This window comes from Sebastes umbrosus, chromosome 5 (assembly GCF_015220745.1).
Source record: "Sebastes umbrosus isolate fSebUmb1 chromosome 5, fSebUmb1.pri, whole genome shotgun sequence".
Lineage (NCBI taxonomy): Eukaryota > Metazoa > Chordata > Actinopteri > Perciformes > Sebastidae > Sebastes > Sebastes umbrosus.
This window is the reverse complement of record NC_051273.1, coordinates 18377862-18398340: the sequence shown is the minus strand read 5'-3', so window position 1 is coordinate 18398340 and position 20479 is coordinate 18377862. Positions and strand designations below refer to the sequence as shown.

The window sequence follows — 20479 nt, the reverse complement described above, 5'->3', positions numbered from 1 at the left end:
TCCAAACCGGGACGTTCGGGCACGCGCTAATATGCACGCACCATAGGCGTTTTCATCAGTATGGCTGACTTGGCACACCTGTGGCGCATTTGAGCACGGAGTGGGATCAGAAAGAAGGTATTATTATAGGTGGATGCATTAGAGGCTGTGAGTGACAATCAGGACTTATCACATTCACTACTTTCTCCCCCTTTAATCACAGGACTATCCCCCTCATGACGCACTGACATTTTGGGAGTCCTGTAGAGAGTTTCCCTCAGAGGAAACGTTTTGTTGTCTGGGCCTACGTACATTATTTTTCAACTTGTGACTGTTGAAAACCGGGACATTTGAGTGTTTTACAGATATGTGTTGGGACACGTCAGCTTGAAACTGGGACTGTCCCGGACAAAACGGGACGTCTGGCCTCGTATGTTACCATGATGTGTCCAAATATAATCTTGTAAAATGTAGTTTTTGGCAAGAATCTTGAATAAATACAGTTGTTTGAAGATGTTTTCACAGCAATATAAAATAGATATTAGAGAGGGGAAAAGAACTGAGTCCTTTTTCTATTGGTCCACTTTTTTGGTCCACTTTAAGAGAACTGAGTTTGGTTTGTTTAAAAAGGACTATATGTGAAAACACACTTATAATAACAATCTGAGCCTGTCAGTGGCAAAAACAAGCACTTTTAGTGAATATTGAAGCTGCCCCTACAGCGTTTACCCTAATTTAAAAAGTAGTTGTCTCTATTAGTCACAAAAACATGGAACAATAAGGTCCAGGTTGAAAAATACAGAAGTTGCCTTTTAAGACAGGGTGCTATATATCTTGATCAACGGCAGCATAAATGTTTAATACATAATTTAGATTTATTTTTTTTATTTAGAATTTGTTACAAATAAGTAAAAACAAAACAATAATAGCAAAAATATTAACAATAAACATATAGCAAATTTCTCATTAACAACATAAATAAATATTAGGCTACATGTCCGCTTCCTCAAAACTCAAACAATGAACTCAATATTTCTCATTTATACAACTCATACTCAACCACCCCAATGCTATTATGTACAACCCAAATATCCACCCAGTGTCAATCAGATATAACTTAAACAATTACCTGAAATCACCATGAAAATATCATAAAAACATTACTGAATCACAAGTAGAAAAAGAGTAATATATATATATATATGTATATATATATATATAAAATCTGTTGACAGAATATTAATTTTCTCATCATATTTGACTGATCTGCTTAAATGTTTTGTTTTATTATTTTCCAGACAAAAGCAGCCAACTGTTGTCTCTTCTTTACACTTCCAGTCGTTGGCCACCAGATGGTGTCCACAGAGTGTAAACACCACAACACAGATGCTGCTTCATTCATAGCATGTTTGATATTCCTGTATCTTCCTCCTCCTCCTCCTCCTCCTCCTCCTCCTCTTCCTCCTCCTCCTCCTCCTCCTCATGGTTCCAGTCTGCCACAGTTACAGGCCTCAACATCAGGGCCTCTGCATCAGAAACACCTCTACTCCTCATGATGTGAAGACTGCTGGTGGTGAAGGTGGTGGTGTCGTATGGGAATGTAAATATAAACAGAACGAAAACAACAAAATGAGGACTATAGTGGAGCCAGACCGATAAATCATTCAGGCCGATACATTGGCTTATAATGCTCACTTATCACAGATACATCGGTATCAGTGTTGGCTGATAAGTAACAAGACATACTGTAGCAGTACTGTACGGAAATGCTCAAAGATATATTTGAAATATAGAAACATTGTTGCTCAAAATGTGTGGAAAGATGCATTTACACATATATTAAAGACTAATGATCATTTTTTAAAAATATTGTATTGGCCTCAAGATTAGATTAGATTGTTCATTATTTATTAATAAATGATCAGTCCAGCTGTCATATAGACCTATAGCTTTTTCTTTTCTTTTTTATATCTTTCTACTGAAAACATATCTGAGCTTTTGAGAAAGTAAATCTTGATTCATAACAAGAACATAAACACACTGTAAAATGTGTGTCCATGTTATATTATTGGTGTAACATCCAATTGATAATAGATAGAGAGGTCTATGATTTACTTTAGTAGATATACTTGTTTTATTAGTACTACCTCCACCTTTGGCATCTTCATCGACCATCCTGTTTGTAAAACCTAATGAAGTTTGTTAAAGTATCTATCTGTCTATCTGTCTGTCTGTCTATCTATCTATCTATCTATCTATCTCTATCTATATATCTATCATCAGCAGCAATCTTCCTCCATGTATTAGGGCTGCAACTAATGATTATTTTCATCGTCGATTAATCTGTTGATTATTTTATCGATTCTTCGATTAGTTGTTTGGTCTATAAAACGTCAGAAAATCTCAAGATTATGTCCTCAAATGTCTTGTTTTGTCCACAACTCAAAGATATTCAGTTTGCTGTCATAGAGGAGTAAAGAAACCAGAAAAATATTCACATTTAAGAAGCAAGAATCAGACCATTTTTACCTTTTTATTGTTCTCTCATAAAATGCCTCAAATTATCGATTATCAAAGTAGTTGGCAATTTATTTAATAGTTGACAACTAATCAATTAATCGTCGCAGCTCTAGTCAAAAGTAATGTCAGAATCAGAACCGGTTTATTGCCAGGTGTATGAGGTTTACATTAGGAATTTGCTTTGGTTTTGTTGGTGCAAATGAGCAGTAAAATAACTAAAGAATAGATAAAAACATTAGAATAAAATTAATTCTGCCAATGTACAATATACAATATGAGCTATAAACAAAAAATAAACATAATATAAACAGATAGTGCAAATATTGCCAGTGTGCAAACAATTATCCTATTATTTACTTATCCTGGTAAAAAAATCCTACACCTGATGATATTAGTATTAACGATTAATCGATTATCAAAATAGTTTAATGGAGTTTAATTTTAAAAGTTGACAACTAATCGATTAATCAATTTATTGTTGCAGCTCTACTATGTATCCTTTAGCATGATGTAAAGTATGACCTTTTAACCTGCACTTTACTTCCTGAGCACTATATGTGCATTATTTTAATGGCTTTCTAATGAAAAACAAACCTTTCATGTGCGTCTCTGGTAACTTTGTCCCATCCAGAGAGAGAGAGAGAGAGAGAGAGACAGAGACATAGAGAAAGACAGAGACATAGACATAGAGACAGAGACAGAGACATATATATATATATATATATAGAGAGAGAGAGATAGACATAGATATAGAGAGAGAGAGAGACAGAGACATAGAGAAAGACAGAGACATAGACATAGAGACAGAGACAGAGACATATATATATATATAGAGAGAGAGAGAGAGAGAGAGACATAGATATAGAGAGAGAGAGAGACAGAGACATAGAGAGAGAGACAGAGACATAGACTAAGACAGAGAGACAGAGACATAGACATAGAGAGAGAGACAGAGACATAGACATAGAGAGAGAGACAGAGATATAGAGAGAGACAGAGACATAGACTAAGAGAGAGAGAGAGACAGAGACATAGACATAGAGAGAGAGACAGAGACATAGAGAGAGACAGAGACATAGACATAGAGAGAGAGAGAGACAGAGACATAGAGAGAGACAGAGACATAGACATAGAGAGAGAGAGAGAGACAGAGACATAGACATAGAGAGAGAGAGAGAGACAGAGACATAGACATAGAGAGAGAGACAGAGACATAGAGAGAGACAGAGACATAGACATAGAGAGAGAGAGAGAGACAGAGACATAGACATAGAGAGAGAGACAGAGACATAGAGAGAGACAGAGACATAGACATAGAGAGAGAGAGAGAGACACAGAGACATAGACATAGAGAGAGAGAGAGAGACAGAGACATAGACATAGAGAGAGAGACAGAGACATAGAGAGAGACAGAGACATAGACATAGAGAGAGAGAGACAGAGACATAGACATAGACATAGAGAGAGAGACAGAGACATAGACATAGAGAGAGAGAGAGACAGAGACATAGAGAGAGACAGAGGGAGGGGAGAGAGACAGAGAGAGAGAGAGACAGAGACATAGATACATAGAGAGAGACAAAGACATAGAGACAGAGAGAGGGAGACAGAGACAGAGGGAGGGGAGAGAGACAGATAGAGAGAGAGAGAGACAGACAGAGAGAGAGAGAGACATAGAGAGAGAGAGAGAGACAGACAGAGAGAGAGAGAGACAGAGACAGAGACATAGAGAGAGAGAGAGAGACAGACAGAGAGAGAGAGAGACAGAGACAGAGACATAGAGAGAGAGAGACAGACAGAGGAGGGGTAACCTGCACCTGCACATGGAGGAAGTCTCTCTCTCTCTCTCTCTCTCTATGTCTCTCTCTCTCCTTCCCGTTCACTCCTAATAGGATAATTGATAGAAAGCCTAAATAGTCGATAACAGGAGGACTCAGAAAGGTCGTCTGGAGCTCCGAAGAGAAACTTTGATGCGTTGCTGGCTCTCTTCTCTTCTTCTCTTCTTCTCTCTTCTCTTCTTCTTTTCTCTTCTTCTCTTCTCTCCTCTGCTCCTCCGACCGAGCAGCAAGTTGCAGCAGCAGGTCTGTGACTCTGAGCTGCTCCGGAGATGCTCTGACTGACTGAGAACAACTAGAAAACACTTTTCTGCCGTCTGGACATCCGCACTTTACAGGTATTCATGCGCTTCTTCAACTCACAGAACTGTAGTTTAAATGTAACTTTTCCTTCAATTAACTTTGATAAAAAGAATTGCTATATGGTGGGTCGTTAAAACGTGATGACATGATTATACTAATAAAGCTTTAATTAAAAAAAAATTAAAAATAGTTTTTTTTTAGCCTGAATTTCACTTGTGCTGTTTGATATTTAGCTCTATTTTTGGCACAGACTTTATTTCGAACATAAAAATAAATAAAAACAGATACAAAATAATAACAAAGAGTAATAGTGTCCGAAAAGGAATATAGGTAGAAGTAAAACTTATATTTCCCTATACCCCTTTCTCACTTCTCCTCTAATAACTCATATATCATAGAATGATAATATAATATAATATATAAACATGCACATGGTCATCAAATGAACTTTGGGCAATTTAAACAACAGTCAAAAACAATTAAAAAACAATTAACGTCTCAATATAGCCTATAATACCCACACTGTAAGCAATTGCTGTTAATTTACAGCAGGATTTCAACAATATTAACCTGTTATTGCTAAAAAAAAAACAGTGCTTTACTGCTGGTCAACTGTCTAAAGTATCATCAGTAACAGTTTCATACAGTATTTTTTTTAATTCTGGGACCTGATCTGCACATGTGAGGCTTGTACATTGTACATGATTGCTGGCTACAATGTGCTTGTAGCCAGCTATAGACACACATTTTGGGAAAAGTGTCAACAAGTCTATTATAGCATCATTTCTAACAAGTGCCTTTAATTGTATTTAGCGTGACTATTCCTATGTCTGTAACCTGCTAATTCTATTCATCTAGGCAAAACAAATAATGTATAGTATACACAGACAGTATAATAATGTTCATTTTACAGTAACATAAAGGCAACCCTGCTGCCAGTTCTTTATTGTTATTTTACTACAGTGCACTTTTTAATAAACAAACTGCCTATTTAACCACTATTTCCTCCCATTATAATGAAGTAAAGTCGCATTTTACCATACTTTTTTCAACCTTATATTAGCCAGTATGTTTCAGCTGCGTCCTGCACGCCTAATTAAAGAATTTGTGCCCATCATCATCTGTGCAGATATGGATCAGAGAGCACTGTGTGCCGGATGTCACCAGCTGATCACTGATCGGTTCCTGCTCAGAGTCACTGACGGCCTCTGGCACGAGGAGTGTGTGCGGTGCGCCGCGTGCGGAGACGCGCTCAGGAACTCCTGTTTTCTGCGGGACAGAAAACTTTACTGCAAGCGGGACTATGCTGAGTGAGTGATCATCTCTCTAAACTCTTCTTTATTTAGTTTGGTTTGCTCCTGATGTCACAGCTGAAAACAATCATAAAACACTCTCAAGCACACAGATATATATTGGTAGAATTTCAATTTTTTTTATTCTTATTTTATTCTAACGTTTTTATCTATTCTTTTGTTATTATACTGTTTAACTTGCACCAACAAAACCAAAGCAAATTTCTAGTGTATACCTCTTACACCTTGCAGTAAACACGATTCTGATTCTGATTCTGATATTACTAGGCTCATATTCAGCTTCATCCAAGTGAATTTAAAGAGATTTTCCAGGTGAAACTCATCTGATTTTATATTGCAATGTAACTTTTTTATCAGAGATTTTCCATTAAAAAAATACAATTTAATTTCAGATAAAAACAAAAAACAAAAGTAAATGTATAGATTAATTGAGTCAATAAATTAAAAAAATGCAGATACACTAAATTTTACAGAAATTCAAAGATTTTTAAGCTTGGTAAATAGTAACATATATATCTTATTTGATGTACTTTTCATTATAATTTGTGAAGAAAGATTCTGCAAAAATGTATATAATGTGCTGAAATAATCACATTTTAGCTGCACGTCATTTCTTGTTTAAAATATTTTTTTTTTCTAGTCCTGTTATCATGCAGTTTGGCACATATACTTTATATGTTGCAAAAATATTACCAACATTATATTTCATGTTATAGGAAAACATCTAATTGTGTTTAACTAATGTACTTTTTTATATATATGTTATTTTTACTTTCTTTTATCTTATTAATTATTTTTTGGCCCAGGGATCCAAAAGTTAATGTGCGTCTTTAAGCATATTTTGACAACAGAACCCTTGTCCAGATCTGACCTTGACTAAGAACGTGTGTGTGTGTGCTTATACAGCTACCTTTGCGAGGACCAATTTCAGTTTTAGACCTTCAGAGTGAGGACATTTTTGGAAAGTGAGGACAATTTGGTCAGTCCTCACCTTCAGACAGACCTTCAAAGGCCTGTTTGAGGGTTCAGACTTGGGTTTTAAGGTTCAGGTTAAAATTAGGTTTAGTTTTTATGGTACAGGAATGAAAGAAAGAGGGACAGACAGAGAGAGAGAGAGAGAGAGAGAGAGAGTGGTGAAAGAAGTGACTCATCGCTACAGTAACCTAAACATATCTAATCCTACTTGGTTTTGCATGCTGTACATATGGGTAGATTTCATAGTTTATAGCAAAAGCATTGTGTGCGTGTGTGTGTGCATGTGTAGTTGTGTATGTGTGTATATGGTGTAAGCTGACTTCCAGGGAACTTGGCACAGTGCACTAAGAGAACAAGGTGACTGTAGGAGGAAGGAGTGGCGAGGGAGCAGGAATGTGAGAACACACTACTGCCTATAGTGTACATCCACACAGGCACACACACACACACACACATACACAAAACAACACAGTCACACCTTCATACACAACACACACACACACGCAGCACACAACCAGGGGTAGAGCTCAACTGACACATTGTCAAAATGTGTTAAAATTTGGAGGCCCATTGGCGTGGCAACTGCAAGCTGGGGACAACATATGGTCTCGTCGATGAGGCGGTTTCTCCCCCCCCCCTCCTCCAAAACTCCCACCATCATCATCACCCATCGCCCGGCTCCATCCTACCCACCCACCACCGCCTCATCCCCTCATTCTTCCTGCTCTCACCTAAACAAGAGCCAAGACAAAACCATCACACCCTAACAGGCAGCAGCTCACATTATTTCGGAACAATTTAGTGACGGTCGTTCTGCCAAACAGGCAGGGAAACAAGAAACGTTCCACTTACTGGTCCAAAACGCTCCCCACCATCATGTTCCCAGTCAGCTACATCACATTGCAGTTGTAAAGGAGGCCTATGCATTTTTTGTGAGCATTGTGAGCCATTTTTTTAGCACTAATGTATACATTTTAACTGGCATTTTAATGGATAAATGCAAATTCAAAGTGCTTAGCGTGATCAGTGTAGCACATAGAAGAAGATCAGGAGTGAGAGGTAATTAGGAGAGCAGAGCCATATGTCAGAAGGTCTGGTGCATCCCTACAAGAGAGGCGGTGAGGATGGTGTGAACTTATTTTGGGGGACAGTGCGCTCCATGAGCCCTGGCGTTATGCGCCGCGGCATCTGGAACGCTCCGCTCACAGCAGCCCCTGTGTCGAGCAACGGGACGACGCCCAGCCGACCGTGAGATATCTGACCTGACCAATTAGCAGGAGGCCTGGTGCCAGAGCTCTGCCTCTGAGCTCTCACGTCTCCACCTCGCCGCTCGTCCTGTCTGGGGTTGTGACACCCTAGAACACATGAGCCACCACTCATGTCCACGATGAGGTTTTTTTTTAAAAAGTGTGCCAGTGTTTTTCTCTCTTTGCTCTACTCCCTCCCTTTCTTTCGATCCGGGACGAGTGTGAAGCCAGCTCATAAGTGACGATTATTCCATACTGTGACAACATTTGTCTCTTACCACACGCTGCATCCTCTGTCTGGATCTCGCCTTGTTTTTCCTTTCGCTCGTGCGGTATCAGTGCCAGCCAGACCACCAGGTTTGGCCCGTCGGCCTGTTCGTGGAAGCTAAAAGACAATGATTTGAATTCCCTGAACAAAGTAGTTTATATTTTGTTACTCCTCTTCACTCCAAATTCATCAGTGCTTGTGATTGCATTACTGACTCCAAGAGGCTATACATACACAACCAGTATCAGAATGGTGACTTATTTTATGTCAAGATTAATGTATAGATTACGCCCTGGTAGCCGCTGCATGTCACATCCTCTCTCTCCTGGCTTTTCTGTCTGTCTCTCTCTAGCATATAAAGTAGAAATTCCCCCCAAAAAGGATTAATGTATAGATTTATGGCAGAACATGCAGAGGGTTCATATCATAGACTGTATCATATCTAAGTAAACTTAAACCAGATTCTTCCCCAGTTTTCAGCAAAATTCGGATATGATCAAGTATAATTAAAAACATCAAATTAACAAAAGCAAAATTAAAAACAACAAAAAAATAGCTAAAAAAAAGGCATTACATTCAGTGGACTACAAAAATAATTAATATACAAGTAAAATTGATTAAAAAAATAAATAAAGTTAAGACGTTTGAGAGGTATTCACAGTATTTTTTATCTGTTTTTTGACATGTAATGGATGGATGCATTTTCTTTGTTATACATAACAAAGAAGGCAGATATATAGATATAGATAACAGAGCATTTCTTAGCAACATCCTACATGCTATAGTACAGATAGTAAATCATTCAAACAAGTTGCATAATTGCCATTTGAGTTGAGTATTCCTTTTAGGGCTGCAACTAAAGATTTATCTGTTGATTATTTTCTTGATTAATCGATTAGTTGTTTGGTCTATAAAATGGTGAAAAATGTCCGTCAGTGTTTCCCAAAGATGACGTCCTCAAATGTCTTGTTTTCTTCACAACTCAAAGATATTAAGTCTACTGTCATAGAGGAGTAAAGAAACCAGAAAATATTCACATTTAAGAAGCTGCAATCAGAGAATTTTGACTTTTTTTCAGATTTTTTCTGATTCCAATTAATCATTTATCAAAATAGTTGCTGATTGAATTGAATAGTTGACGACTAATTGATTAATCGTTGCAGCTCTAATTTCTTCACAAAACTAGTGATTTTCAGGTTGTTTGACAATAATGTGTTTGAATACATATGTATCAATAACTGGACCAGTGTAGCACCAGAATGTTAAGATTCTTTACGGGTTCAAAACATTTTGGTGAACTGAAGTCTGATACGTTCACTGACCTTATTGTTTATGTGTTTAGTGACATTTAATAAAACCATTGGCAGTATTCATGGGATTGGTATAAATTCCTCTAACGCTGACATGTCAGAGTAACTCAACAAGGATTAGTTGATCGATGATTGGATGGATTTATTAACTGTTGGCCATCCTTTTGTGAATTAATACATATATCTCTTGGATGATCCCATATGTAAAAACTAGGGATGCCCCATTTTAGTAGATTAGCCGCATAATCTGTTGTTTTGGTTTTAGTCGACTAAGATCTCTTTAGTCGTGTATTTGTCATTTTATGCTTTTTTCATGCTAAATAACTTCTTTCCTAGAAACTTATGAGCACATCCAAACACACGATTTAAAGTGGATTCTTTGCGGAGAAACTCAGTTGAATCGATTAGTCGGAAAAAATCGTGTTAGTCGACTAAGAATTTCTTTGGTCAAGGACAGCCCTACTAAAAACATACATGCATAAATAATAAAAATAATAATAATTAAAGTTTATACTTTCTTGTTATAGTTAAATATGATGTGATTTGTTTTTTTCCAAGACAAAACAACCCATTGGAAGATAAATAATGAAATATTGATAATAAATATCCCTGACATGATTGCATAGTCTGTATAATTCATGTAGTGTGTTTGCCTGACCCGTAGCAGTCACACAGGACACACAACAGACTGTCCTGTAATTTAATGAAGCAGCATGCAGATTCCTGTCTGACAACGTGATGTTTGGGTTGCTCAGATTGTCAGTAGATTTAGATTGGCTAAACGGTTCAGTGGACGGGGTGGACCGGACAGCAGATTGGTCGTCAGATCGGCGGTGCACTTGACCCCTCAGATGTGTATCTGATACACAGCCTCTGCTGGTGTGTAGTGGCAAAGGATCCAGGTAAACCTGATCCAGAAACAGGATCTGTCTCCCTGCATGTCCACTAGACCAGCAGTCTGTCTGCCAAAGGTCAGCGCTGAAGTCAGAGCAGGAACAATGAGAGAGGAGGGCTTTGCTGTGCTCTAAATGTGTGTGTGTCATCGTCTTATACAGTGCGTCTATGTTGAGAGTGGCTGACCCTGGCCATGTCAGTGCGGAGCAGCGCAGGATTTTGCTGACTTCTTTCTCCGTAATGATCTTGTCACTAATTGCCGTGTCTAAATCCAACGTGACTGAGTGTTCCCGCTCTCCTGGCAGGGCCTCTGGGCCAATCATGTCAACGGAAACTCTGAAATATTAAACACCTCGAGCTGCTCCATAAGTATTGGGAGGTACTCTTACCTTTGCATTAACAAACGCTTAAGAATACCGGGTCCGATGAGACGCATAATGGAAAAGCGATTCTCGAAACACAAATGATCTCACAGCATTAATGCCCGCAGTTTCTTCCTCGCTGACATCTAGCATTAGCATCATAATGAGGAATCAAGTGCTGTATCACAGAAACGCAGAAACATTCCGGGTATTGCCTCCGCCACACTTCCTTTGAAAATGTTTCGTCGATGCATCTTGTGTTGCCACAGGAATGCACATACCACAGACGGTATGTTGGCCATATTAAAGCACATACCATTGAGACCGCGGGGCAGACGACTCGGATGGGTCAAGCAGCCCGGCTGACCCTTCTCTGAGCTGCTGGGAATGAAGCTTTACCGTTTCCCTAGCAACCCCGCGGCAACAGTGAGAGGTCCCAGCTATGTTTGTCTTTAGGATGTTGCAGCTCCAGACCTTTTGACAGGGACGTCTCAACCCGGCTGTTTGCTTTATGTTCAGTCTGCAGTTTTGTTTGTTTGTAAATATTGTGTTAAATTTCCATGTAAAATATATATTTGAAAGGAAGTCAAATGCAATATTTGTTTCACTTGAAAGTTAATGTGAAATCTTTATTGTAGTAGGTGTGGATTCACTGAAATCCCCTAATATTAGGTGAATATATTCACCTAATATCATGTCAAAACTGCTTTTGGCATAAAAGTGCCACACAACAAACAGGGGGAAAAAAAATAAAAAATAAATAATAATAATAATAATAACTAATTAAATTAATACAAAATATATTTTGTTCTTTTTTGTTGATTATTGATCAAAATGAGTGTCAAAATAAAGTTGAGCATCAAATTTTTCTAATGAAACAGATATGATGGTTCATCATAGGTGGCCAATATAAGATTAATATTAAGTGAGAATAAGAATTAAGGACAATATTAAGTAAGTAAGTAAGTAAAACTTTATACATATAGCACCTTTTAAAACACACCGTTACAAAGTGCTTCACATACATACAAATAAAACATTGAACAACGAGAGAAACCAAATAATAATTACAATAAGAAACGAAAGATGGGGTGTTTATTATTCTGTTAGGGGGATTTTTTTTTTGTCCATGGGTAGTTGCATTGAGTTACATTTTTTTATGTAATTTTTTTACACTAACCACTGATGCTCCTATTTTTTTTTCTAATAGCTAAAAAGTAGCAAAAGAAACTAAAAAATTCTCAGCTTGAATCAGTGATGTATACGCAGGCTCTCCTTATGGGCCGTGTGAAGTGTTTTTATGTGAAAACAAAAACATGGAGAAAAAAAAAAAAGCTGTCACTTTCTCATGCCTCTGGGCTGACTGGTCTGGTGACCCAGTCAGGTCTGGAGACAAACGCCAGCTCCAGAATGATGACGCATCATCCTGCGTGACAGACCCAAAATGCCGCGGTGCCAGCCAGCGGACAATGGTCCCGCTGCTTGGGGGCCGGCTCTGTCTTTGTCCCGCTCTGGTTAAGCAGACTTAGGGATAATTCCGCGGATAATTCATGGGACCGGCGGCTCAGCCTCTCCCACCGGGAGACCTGATTCCCCCCCTCTGCCTGGAGCCATGGCCTGCCGAGAGCTTTTCTCCCGCCTCCCCAGGAGCACGGACTCGGACAAGGCAGCCGGAGCCACGGCAACAGTCTCTGAGGCTAAGCCCACCAGTCCTGGTTGCCAGGCGCTAAGATGCACACCCGCCTGGCTAAGGGTATGTGTCTGAGTGGTCGGGGCAGGAGGAGGAGGAGGAGAGGGGAAGAGTCAGGTTGGCAGTTGTTTTGAGTGACAGCTCGACTCAGCAACATTCCCCAAGTCGACCAAGCATTTTTTCTCTCATGGAGTCCCTCTTACTGAGGTGTGAGGGGTCCTCAAGTGTCTCAGCTTATCCTCAAGTAGCCAAACAAAAGCATCACTCTGTGTTATTTACTGAGCTCTCACAATTTCTCTACATTTCCTCCCTTGTCACCCCCACCCTCACCCTGCCGTCCCTCTCTCCCTCTCAGGCTGTTTGCAGTGCGTTGTGGGGGCTGTGTGGAGGCCATCTCTCCTGCTGAACTGGTGATGCGTGCGGGGGCCGCTGTGTTCCACCTGCGCTGCTTCACCTGCAGCGTTTGTTCCTGCCGCCTGCAGACCGGAGACCGCTGCGTCCTCAGGGAGGGACGGCTACTGTGTGCCAGAGATGACTACCACCAGTGTGTGGCCAGCCCAACCTCTTCCGACACAGGTACAGGCTGCTGGGTACAGTATGTGTGTATTGTGTAATCACAGTAACAACACAATACTGGGTTAGAGCATGGGAAACCACCAAAGACAATGGGTTGTTTTGACCCCAGTGTTACTGTTATGATCTATTCCTCTAACTATTTGTTACTGGTTGTTAATAATTTGTGTATCCTTTGCAGTTTTGAATGTGATATGCACGTTATTTTGCACAACTAACAATACATTTATGGCATGTCTTTTTTATTAAATAATGTTTTATATTGTTTCCTTAAGAAAAATGACCACAAAAACAACATAAACCATAACAAATAAAGTAATGTGTACATATGATAGCTGATAACCAGATAGTAACTGTAAAGTGAAAAACAAAGTATTCAAAAACAAGGGAGGAAAACAAAAATAATTTAAAAGATAAATAAATATAATACAATAATATAAATAAATAAACAAAAAAAAATAAACAAAAAAAAAATGTATGTATGCATATATATATAAAAGTAAATGTATTCCCACACCAGATTCCCAGCACCTACTGTACTTACTGTATATCCCTGTGTCTTGCCCTCTCATTAATTCACCTGCACAGGATAGATACAGAGTACACAGTGTGTGTTGAGGCACAATTAAGGCACGTTTACATTTTTGACAGTCTTAAAGTAAATCTTGTTGAGCTTGTTGTGTCTAAGACTGGGTCAAAAAAAAAACATTGGTACAGGGTAAAGTTGTCTGCAACTTAGCTATAAAAAAGACAATACAGTATATGATTAGGTGTAAAATATTGAGCAAAGCATGCTTTTATTTGAATGTTTATGACTACCACTGGCTACAACTTTTTCATCTACTCATTAAGAATATCAAGTGGTCCAGGATCACTCCACGTGGTTAAAAAGCATTCTGGGAAATGCAGTCAACCACAATCTGAAGCAGAGAACAGGCAAGTTGAGGGGAAAGTAGTTAGACTATAACTCTTAATCAGAAAATGACTGAATGCAAATGATGCATTGAACATCTCAGATTGATGGCATGAATTCCCCCTTTTTGTTTTTTTATCTATCTCTCAACATTCATTCTCATGGCATTCACCTACACAATGTCACTCAGGCAGGAGGCCTGTACCAACCAGGAAGAGACTCAAAATGACCACAAGGAAACATAAACGACTACAAAGAAACATAAAACAACCACAAAGAGACATAAAACAACCACAAAGAGACACAAAAAGACATAAAATGACCATGCACAAAGTCTGTGTCTTGCTCCTATGTAGAAGAGGTGTTGGGGCCTTTGGCATGTCTGTGCCCAGGAGGCCCATTGTCTCATAATCCGCCTAAGCCTGTAAGTGAATAAACATCTGCTTTTCAATCATGTCTGCCCACTAGGTAAAAGTGAAGAGGAAGAAGAGGAGGAGGAGGAGGAAGAATCTGGGAGGGTCACAGGCAGACGAGTCAGATCAGAAGACCCGGATAGCAAACGTCCCAAAAGGCCGCGCACTATCCTGACAACCCAACAGAGACGGACCTTTAAAGCCTCCTTCGAGGTTTCATCCAAGCCCTGCCGAAAGGTAGAGAGTTTATTCTGAGTTCACCCATAGTTGCTGTAGTTTCTGCCCCGCTCCATAGCTTCTGATACGACACAGGATTGAGTCTTTGCAAAACAATTTTTGTATTTGCATAGACTCAAAAAAGACAAACTATACTTTTCTTTCATGTCAATATTCTTACTGTAATTCCTGCTAAAAATGAGGATCTTGTCATTTTAATGAGGATATAACAGACTAGTCTAAGAAATGAGCATGCAACAGTGTCATAATTCTACAGGAGGTGTTGTTTTTAATTTAATTTTAACAAAATAATAGTTGTAGATAATAGTTGTAGATCCTCAGATTTTATGGAATGTGGACAGAAAACCATTGAATCATGTGTTGCTATCATGCTGTTCAGAAAGAACAAAGAAATAACTCTTCAATGCAAAAAAAAAAATAGGGGCTGCAACTAACGATTATTTTCATTGTCGATTAATCTGTCGAGTATTTTCTCGATTAATCAATTAGTTTTTTGGTCGATAAAATGTCAGAAAATTGTGAAAAATGTCAATCAGTGTTTCCCAAAGCCCAAGATGACGTCCTCAAATATCTTGTTTTGATAATATTCAGTTTACTGTCATAGGAGAAGTAAAGAAACCAGAAAATATTCACATTTAAGAAGCTGGAATCAGAGAATTTTTACTTTTTTTCTCAAAATAAATTACTCAAACAGATTAATAGATTATCAAAATAGTTGACGATTAATTTAATAGTTGACAACTAATCGATTAATCATTGCAGCTCTACAAAAAAATTTGCCCAGAAGTGTGGCAGGATTTCAGCTATCTACTGTACAGTATATAGTAGTGCTGTACTGCTAATGCACAGATCGGTAGATGATATGCCATAGCCATGACTTTACATTACAAAGCACATTTGTCTTTAAAAAATCCAAAAGTACAGACATTAATAAAGTAGTAATTTCCCCCCAAAAAATGCATTTCATAAATGCTTTATCCTTTCCTCCTTGTTTGAGGCAGATTATTGAAGCGATACAGATTTTTGTTTAACCTTGAAGTGACCTCTTCTCTGTTTCTATTTTCCCATTTTTACCCTCCCTCTCGTCTCTCTCCTCCCCCTGAATCTTAATCCAATCCAAGGTAAGGGAGACCTTGGCAGCAGAGACTGGTCTGAGCGTCCGGGTTGTGCAGGTCTGGTTCCAGAACCAAAGAGCCAAAGTAATACAAAGTACACACACACACACACATACACACGCACACACGCACACACACGCACACACACGCACACACACGGTGATATGCGCTACTAATAAAAGGACTCTTTCTGCACCATGTTTGTATGCCAGAGTGGAAATCAGCCTGGTTATCTCCTCATACAGGAAACTGATGACATCTCACAGCGAGATCACTGCAGATTAAACCCCATATTTCCTCACAAAGTGGGCTCATGTGTGGCTTCCCTCCGCCACTGAAAGATGTCCTTTACCTCGCTGTTAATACTTTGCAATTGAGTGAACACACTCGTACGCCTGGCTGGGTGGCACAAGGGACTGTGGAGTGAGAGAAATGTTTAACACTATAGGCCTGTACTGTATGTGAGATTTATGTCTGCTGGTGTTTTTTAGATGAAGAAGCTGGCCAGGAGACAGCAGCAGCAGCAGGAGCAGCAGCAGACTCAGGAGCAGCGGGAGCACCCGTCACATCACACAGGTATTATACTGTTGGAAAATGTTTTAATAAGAGCTTTAATACTCCCATTTGATATGATATCCTAATCGAAGTTGGTCGTTTTGGCCTTAGTCAACCAAGATTTCTTAAGTCGATTAGTCTTTTTTTATGCTTTTTTCATGCTGAATGACTTATTTCCAAGAAACTTATGAGCACATTTCTGGTAAACACAAGATTTAAAGTGGTGCTTTGGTGTGGTTCTTTGTGGAGAAATTCTGTTTCACAGATCCGTTGATTAAATCAACTTATTGGTTTGTCGTAAGAATTTGTTTGGTCGAGGACAGCCCTAGATAAAGTTAGATATACCTCATCCTTCTCCACAATGACAAACTCATTTTACTACTATATTCTACAACATTTTGCAGAAGTACAATCAGTTTTTTTTCATGTATCTTTTAGCAGGCAAAATTAAATAATCCAGATTTCAGACAAAAATCTTGACACATATTTGAGTTTTGAAAGCCACAAAAGTCAGTTATAATAGAGCTTTTAATAGGCTAAATAGCAACATGGATATGCACAGGGCACAAAAGCTCACTTAAAGACATTACTGTAACAGATAGCAGTAATCACGTCCCCTGTGTGTCTCCTGTGCCCCACAGCGCCCTCCTGTGGCGGTTTGACCTCTGAGCTGGAGCACCTGGGGTCCTCCTATAGCCACATTCAGCAGCAGCAGATGGGACTCACCACACTGGAGCAGCAGGACTACGACATGGACCCCTTCAGACAGGGCCTGACCCCTCCTCAGATGCCGGGGGATCACATGCACCCCTACGGTAAACACCTCAGTGCTGCCAGACCATGATGGAGAATTACAGTATATGCTTAAAGTAATGTAAAAAAAAAAATACATATGATTTATTGGCATTATGTTGGTAGTGTGAAATCAGACCTTTAGTCAGGAGTTTATTATTTTAATATGCACAATAGAGTGTTTATTTTCTCATATTTGGATCCCAGGCACCTCCAACAGCATTGTAGCCATGTTTCCTGCTCTGTATCTTTGTGCTGTAGAATAACATTTCCTTTTTAGCGTTGGACCAATTGAAAGTTTTATATGGAAAAACATTACAGTCTCTTTGTGACTGTTTACGTGCAATTTAATTTGTGGAGTAGCTCCACTTTGCATTAAACTCTCGTGCAATTTTCTCTCCAGCTGTCCAAAATAACCAGAGGTAATGACATATTGTGGATGAACAAAATAATGGAAAATACCTACAGTATAATTTAATAGAACAACAATGACCTGAATCAACACCTTTCCAGCACAAAAATATTAACATTATATATTCTTTACTGCGGAGCTTTTGTATTGGATTTTATTATATTCTCAGCAGCTCCTGTGATTTTGATTTTGTCCATCTCTTGTGCATTACAAGTTAATTTTAAAATCCTTTACAACTCCTCCAAATTAAATTTTTTACTTAAAGCTAGGGCTGGTAATGTTGAGAAACCAGCAACAGTACGCTAGATTTTAAAAATTATCAAACTGAAAAGCCCAGTCCAGTGTTGCCAACTCCTTTCCAATGAAAGTAGCCAGCAGCACTAGCTCCAAAAGTCCCTAAATCTAGCGAGAAAGTCAATCATTTCAATCAGCCTGAATTAAATGATTGGATGGGTTTATTACAGTCCTGCGACAGCCCCAGCCACAGATACTGGATTTGTTTTCCTTTTTTTGTCAGAGCATTTGATTTATTGATTTCTGTAAAGAGTAATTTGATGTAAAGAGAATTTCGACAAATTCAACAAAAATGTTTTGATGAAGATTACCAACCCCAGCTTTAAGGAAATACTTCAGTGATATAGTGATATTACACTTCCATAAAGGTCAAAGATGGTCAAAATTGGTAAAGCAAAGGCAGCGATATCCTGATATCAGTCCTTACATCCTACATTTCCCATAATGCATCTCCACCCTGACAACATCACTAAGGTTATGTCTTTAAACTTTAGAAAGCTCCCTCCAGATACACAGAAGACATTATATAACAACTGTTTCCACAGACTGAGTAGTACTCCTGATGACCCATAAACAGAACTTCATGAGTAAAATCAGTGATCAGTGATATTGTGTCTTTTTTAGGTTTTAAGGGTCTGTACGGTGACATGGACAGAGACCCTCTGTGTCACGTGGCTGACAGCGACTGCCTGTCCCTTGGTGACTCCTCTCTGCTCACCCCCATCGACCGCCTCTACTCCATGCAGGACTCTTACTTCACCTCCTGAGGGTGGAGGTCGGACTCCCTCACTCTGCATCGCTCCACGTTCTCATCATTTATCTGTCTGTACTGTGCACAAGGTAGCTGAAGAAGTGGTGGCCAAGGGGACGTGGGTACACTGTGATACCATGCAATATACCATGTGCACGTGCATATAGACATGATTACACTACTGCCTCTTATGCTTTACAATCCCACTGTACGACACAGGCTCCTGTGTATGCACGATATACTGTCGGACCTCTCTCACTACGTTTGAATGTTAGATATTATTACTGCATCTACTGATGTAAATAACTGTTTGGGTGTGTATTTATTCTCACAATGCGTGTATGCTGTTCATCTTGAATGAATCAATAAATAATGGTTATGATACAGTGAATATTCGGGCATAGTGAGTATGAAGCACAGGCTGATTCATGATGAAGATGGGGGTATTCATGCTGAGGGTTAAAGCCGGGTCAGTCCATCCTCGGTGCTTATCGGTCCAATCTAGGTGACAGGTCAGCGAGGCATCTTCCCCTGGCTGTCGGGTGGATCATCAGATTGTAAAACGCTGGGCTATGACAGCTGTATGGGTCAGTGGCAGGTAAGCATCACATCCACGCCGCCATCATCAACGCACACATTGTGCTCCTCACGGTCAAAGGCCCTCGCTGCATTTTTCTGCCTTTTCCTTCCTCCAGTCATAGAGGACCGGAGGACAGGGAGGGGGGGACCACCCAGGCGCTGTGCCCAGCTGGAATGCACCAATCCTGGGGAAGGAGGCTGAGAGAACCCATGGTGGGGGCTCCAGACAACGGAGGGGCTGAAAGCTGTGTCAGGGGAGAATGCCCAGGGTGACACCGAGATATGAAGCCCCACTGTATGGAGTGCCTCCTTGCCCCAGCCGTGAACCCTCTCCTGGACCCATCTCATATTTCCCACTATGAAATCAGACCTTGCGGAGCAGAGAGCGCAAGTCAATGGTCAGGAACAATCTAACTGTCTGTCACCGTGGTATGCCGCTGCCAGCCAGAGCTAAAGAAGTGTGCAGCAGGGTATACTGAGTGTGTGTTTCTTTGTATCTGTGTCTGTATCTGCTCTAAGTGTCTGCTGGTATGTGTGCACGCTCATGTGTTAGGTGGAACAACACTCTTTGTTGTGAGGACTAAAGTATCATAATGTACTGCCTCGTATCTTTAGAGGTAGATGAAGGGAGAGAAGCCAGACTTAAATAGCAGGGAAGGAAGCCAAGGTGGTCACCTGCAGGGCTTTTTCCCTTCTTGTGCGCAGTTGGCACGCCTATATGGTTGCCAGCAGCAGTGGGTGGGATGAGGAAAATAATCAAAGCGTGATCATACGGCCACAGCGGGTAGCAATAACCTCATTATTATTCTGACGGTAGCCAAACAGTTTCCTGTCGACAGTGTGGTTATTTATTGCACCCTTCGTGCCAGCCACAGGCCACAAACCCTCTGTCTTTTAACCGCTATAATTGGCTTCATGCTGTTGCAGCGCCAAGACAGATGCACGCACTTTGCTGAAGATACTCCATTGGTCTGGGGGTTTATTATTGGCACAGATACACAGGGAGGGTTCTATACAGTAGATAAAGCCATACAATAGAAAGTCCATATATAATTCAGACAATGGATTTACACCTAAATTAGTATAAAATGTATGAAACATGCTTTCAACACCATGTGAGGCTCAGTTCAGGCCACTAAATTCACTATA

General features: G+C 39.7%; 1 protein-coding gene across 1 annotated transcript; it reads left to right on the top strand.

The window, feature by feature from the left end:
- The first annotated feature begins 4189 nt into the window (after nucleotides 1-4189).
- Nucleotides 4190-19125, top strand: lmx1a (LIM homeobox transcription factor 1, alpha). Its single transcript, XM_037769058.1, has 8 exons — nucleotides 4190-4672; nucleotides 5767-5947; nucleotides 13052-13272; nucleotides 14651-14832; nucleotides 15954-16031; nucleotides 16439-16523; nucleotides 17144-17317; nucleotides 18625-19125. The coding sequence occupies exons 2-8, from the start codon at nucleotides 5769-5771 to the stop codon at nucleotides 18765-18767; spliced, it is 1062 nt and encodes a 353-aa protein (XP_037624986.1). The 5' UTR covers nucleotides 4190-4672; nucleotides 5767-5768; the 3' UTR covers nucleotides 18768-19125.
- The last annotated feature ends 1354 nt before the right edge of the window (nucleotides 19126-20479 follow it).